At 41.8% G+C, this 4577-nt stretch overlaps 1 protein-coding gene across 1 annotated transcript; it reads right to left on the bottom strand.

The window, feature by feature from the left end:
* Window positions 1–1053: 1053 nt before the first annotated feature.
* On the bottom strand, window positions 1054–4374 carry LOC103985181 (putative wall-associated receptor kinase-like 16). The gene is made up of 3 exons (XM_009402814.3): window positions 3487–4374; window positions 3231–3395; window positions 1054–2469 (listed from the first exon to the last, which is right to left on the bottom strand). Exons 1-3 carry the CDS (start codon window positions 4211–4213, stop codon window positions 1283–1285), a joined length of 2079 nt encoding a protein of 692 aa, XP_009401089.3. The 5' UTR covers window positions 4214–4374; the 3' UTR covers window positions 1054–1282.
* Window positions 4375–4577: the final 203 nt, after the last annotated feature.

Below are 4577 nucleotides of genomic sequence, written 5' to 3'. Positions count from 1 at the left end.
CGTAATGCTTATATATGTCCGTATCTTTTGGTTTGTTCATACTTTGCACAACATGTAGAGGGGTAGTTGAAGGCTTACCAGCCCCATTTTAGTTGGGTTTGGTGATCGTTTTAGGCTTGTAAATAAAGGTTATGTCATGTGAACACTTGTGAGAAATTTTTGTCTATAGTGGACCATTTGGACCCTTTGTTGTGTAACCGTTCAGAGCTTATGAAGTTTATTTATAATTTGCATTGACTATGAAATGTTTACTAAGATGATTGCTTGTGGATCTTGAGTAAGATGCTTTCTCTAACCCGTTTTCTTTTTTGTAGGTCCTAAGGGATCATAGGAGGTTTCGAAGAGATTGACCTTTACGAACGGACATACAATGGTGCCGCATAACTTAGACAAAATTAACTAAGTACGTGACAGACTGGCCCAAACGTTCAGAGATCCTTCTAAACCTCCCCTCTATTTCCACTTATGATCACCTCCACCGTAGTCATTACCATACCACAAGGCCTTTCTATACTCCGTCCGTCGGAGTCACACACACACAGCGATGTCCATGGGAATGGCCACATCGTCGATGTTGGGGTACCATATGAAATCCAGTTGAACTCGGCTGGACTTCGCCGAGTTTGGCTCAGAGATTTGCTGTTTTGATTGACGGCACAGATTCGAAGCCAAGAGCCAGCAGATGCAACCGGTTCTTGTCGGCTACGGCTTCCAGTAAGAAACCTAACATTGATGGTAATTCCTCAATCATGGTCCATTGCTTTTGTTTATGATCCTATACCTAGATAGATTACCATTGTTTTTGCGATCAGATTGAAGGAGATGTGTGCAATTTGAATTATGTATGAACAAAGTGATTACCAGATTATCAACATAATCTTTGGCTAGTAGGTAGGGAAAGGGGATTCTACACCACTCATAGAGTATTTTTGCCATTTTGCTCTCAGTTGCTGTGATTTAATATCAATGTGCGTTAGTGATAGTGATAGAAACTCAACAATTCGTAGGTTTTTTTATTGAATTCATTGATTCTTCATGAATATTGAATCATGGTTGAGATTGGGGAAATAAATAGAAGAATTTTATTACTCTGGCATACTAATCTAGAGAATCATTCATTACAGTAGCAAATGCTAGGGACAGAAGTCTTCCTCCTTTTCACACACACAGAAACACAAACCAATCATGAGTACACTCGAGACCAGTGTTCATTTAAGATGCATTTTAAGCACCACAGAAAATGATCGATGATGTTCTTGGGTGCTGTAAATTTATTGTAAATTTACCTTCCATATTCGATATCTAATGCCAATCTTTTCTCAGTAGTATAGCTGGTAGTCGTATCTATCCCATTATAATTTAATCCATGATCATTTGATGATTCACCGAGCAAGCTCTCAGTCTCCTCAGCATTGTGTGGTATCCATGGATGCAGCTTAGATTTTCTCAACTTGTCAAGCTCCGTTGCCACTTCCTTCATCGTCGGCCGTTCTTCTCCCCTAACGTTCAAGCATTGTTTTGCAAGCTCGCTAATTTCTTGTATCAGTTCCATATCCCCTTCACTTTTTACCTGATTGTCCAAGATCTCAAGAAGTCGATTCTCGTTCATGGCCGCAATGAAATTTGATGCGAGGCTCCTTTCTTCTTCAGATCCTTCAAAACAAAGTGCCTTTTTACCCGTCAGTAGTTCTAGAAGAACTACGCCGAAGCTGTAAACATCACTTTTGTCCGTTAATTGGCATGTTTGGAGGTACTCAGGATCTAAGTAACCACAAGTCCCTTGCACCAAGGTAGCAAACTGGTCTTCATCCTTTGGTACTAGCTTTGAAGCCCCAAAATCTGAAACTTTTGCCATGTAATTCTCATCTAAAAGTATGTTGGAGGGCTTCACATCTCCATGAATGATCGGAGGTGAAGCTGATGAATGCAAGTAAGCCAGAGCATCAGCAGACTCATAAGCAATCCTTAGGCGGGTACCCAAGGGAATGGGAGATGTCCTGTTATGTTCATGGATAAGATGAAACAGGGTCCCGTTGGTGACGAACTCATAGACCAACATCGGAACCTCCACTTCCAGACAGCAACCCAAGAGCTTAACAATGTTCTTGTGGTTGATCTGTGATAGAATGAACATCTCCTTTCCAAATTCATTCTTGTTGCTCTCATTGATCATCTTAGGTTTCTTGACAGCAACGATTTGGTTGTCCTCCAAAACTCCTTTATAAACCGTTCCATATCCTCCTCGACCAAGGACTCGGTTATCATCGAACCTATCGGTCGCCTGTTCTAGTTCTTGGTTTGTGAATATCTTGAATGCAACGCCTTGTTTTCCCTTGATCTCTTCCAGCAATAGCCAGCCTCCATATTCTTTAAAATATCTTTCTTTATCCTTGGTAAATCTTCTTCTTTCATAAACCATGTAGATGCACATGCTACATAACAATAGAAAGGCTAGACTGCTGGAGGTACCTGCACGCCCAGTAAATATGTTATTTTATAGTTCTCTGATCAGTGAAAACCAACAAAGAGAAATGATAATTATTTTTTCAAAAATAACCTCTTGGTTCAATGGTTACTAGAAAATACAAGACAAGGAACATAAAAATATTTGTACTCTGCTTTCTTTTCTTTTCCATGCTAAATTTTGCTTCTGCAGTTTCTCATGTGACTTTGTCGAGTATAATATTAAGTCTATGTTTATGCAGAGACAAGAAACATAGATCACCTTGCAATATTTTTTAGACCAGTGAAGAATACTATTTCCCTTAACTTTGCATAAATATATACCACTTGGACTTCCTTTGGGAAAAGGAAAACAAGAAACACAGAGCTGAACACAGAATGAGTTATTTGTCGTTTGAAAGGATACGCAAGATTTATACTATAAGATTAGTGCCAAAGGTCTGCACTCCTTGTTTCAAAACACCTTATAGGAGAAAGACAAAGATAGAGACTCCTGCAATCATAAGAAGATCATTTGGTTCTGTATCTGCAATTGGAAATTCTGAATTGACTAGAACACCATCTTGAGTGGATCATAGAATCAATAATCAAGTAAGAGAATAGAAAATAAGCTAGAACAAGACTATGGTAATGATATGCCTAGCCTCAATTGCAGATAGTAGAAGGATTTGATGCAATAGAAAGTTGTAAAATATGGATTTAGACACCGGATATGATGACACATATGTTGGACAAAGACAAACTAGAGTGAAGGTGGAAGAGACTACCTATAACCACCTTCACTGCTGAGGGAAGTTTCTGGTCTGGGGTGCACTCTGCAATTGAAGCCTTGCCGTGTGTGCCTTGCGGACAGGAACAGTAATAGCCACCAGGTGTGTTGGTGCAGATGCCATGGCAAGGATATTTATCATTATAGTCACATTCATCGATGTCTGCAAATAAAATATAATCGGCGGTGTTAGATCAAATCATGGAAAGCCAAATGGAACTTAGAAAGAGAAGAGACAGGGATAGGTAATAGACCTTGGCATCCATTGTGGATATAGGGGTTGCCTTGGTAGCCACTTGAACAATTACAGAGATATCCAGGACCATTGGTGGAGCTCAAGCACACACTGTTTGCACTGATGCAGGCATAGGAGTTATGGTTGAGCTTTGCCACCTCGCATGTCTCGTTTCTGATCGCCCAGTCCACCACCACCGGTGCCCAGCCATCTGTCTTGTTCTGCAATTGGTTGGTGGTGATGTAAGTCTCGTGGAACTTGAACCAACTGGCCTCCAGCAGTATGGCATAGCTGCAAGGGCTGAACTCCCAGATGCTTGAGCTGTCGAAGTTTGCATCGAACTGGATATTGTAGTATGTGAGGTTCTCCGGGATGGTGGTTTGGCAGCAGCCGATGCCGGAGCACGAATCATCAACCAGGCTGTCCTCATTGTGGCACACAGACACACAACCACTCTCGTAGCTGTTGTTGTCTCGAGGGCTTCCTATGTAGGCAAGGGTGTTGCAGCCAATGATAGTGAACTTGTTGTGGACATCGGAAAATCTGTATGGGGTGTCATCAAAATTCATTCTCCATACGTAATAGTCACTCGAATTGGTGCTTGTATTGTAACACTGCGACGATACTGGACTGAGCAAGCGTGCTTGGCCCAGCTGCACCGAGATGTTGATGACCTCGACATTGAACACAAAAGGTTTCTCGATGCCGGCTTCAGTCTTGTTGCAATACAGCTCGAAGCCCTCCATGAAGCAGTTGGGGCCGATGCCGAATGGGTAGGGGATGTCAACATTCCCGCACGTTGTTGGACAGCCGTCTCGCCGTGACTCTGCAGAAGCAGCAGAAGCTGGAAGAGCCCATAAACCAACACAGCTTCCATTTGAGTTTCTGCTCTACAAAGCCACAGATGCTTTCAGGATAAGCACTCTGACCACTGCTCTAAGCCTTTTTTATAACTTGAAGCTTCCTGTTCATGGACTATTCTCCCTTCCTAATTGATTAGTCGTGAAAGTCATTCAGGTGGACCAAGTCATCGCTGACATATCGTGGCTTCCCCTATAATTATTTGGAAAAATGCATCTCTGACTTGCAACTTGGATGGACCAATGGGAT

This window comes from Musa acuminata, chromosome BXJ2-5 (assembly GCF_036884655.1).
Source record: "Musa acuminata AAA Group cultivar baxijiao chromosome BXJ2-5, Cavendish_Baxijiao_AAA, whole genome shotgun sequence".
In the NCBI taxonomy this organism is placed as follows: domain Eukaryota; kingdom Viridiplantae; phylum Streptophyta; class Magnoliopsida; order Zingiberales; family Musaceae; genus Musa; species Musa acuminata.
This window is presented reverse-complemented; position numbering and strand designations above follow the sequence as displayed.

Excerpts from the sequence above, each read along its gene's own strand:
- LOC103985181 (XM_009402814.3), bottom strand. The coding sequence starts at position 4,213 with ATGGAGGGCTTCGAGCTGTATTGCAACAAGACTGAAGCCGGCATCGAG. Across the intron at positions 3,396-3,486 it reads TATCCACAATGGATGCCAAG|ACATCGATGAATGTGACTAT; the intron begins GTCTATTACCTA and ends TTTTATTTGCAG. Across the intron at positions 2,470-3,230 it reads AGCAGTGAAGGTGGTTATAG|GTACCTCCAGCAGTCTAGCC; the intron begins GTAGTCTCTTCC and ends CTGGGCGTGCAG.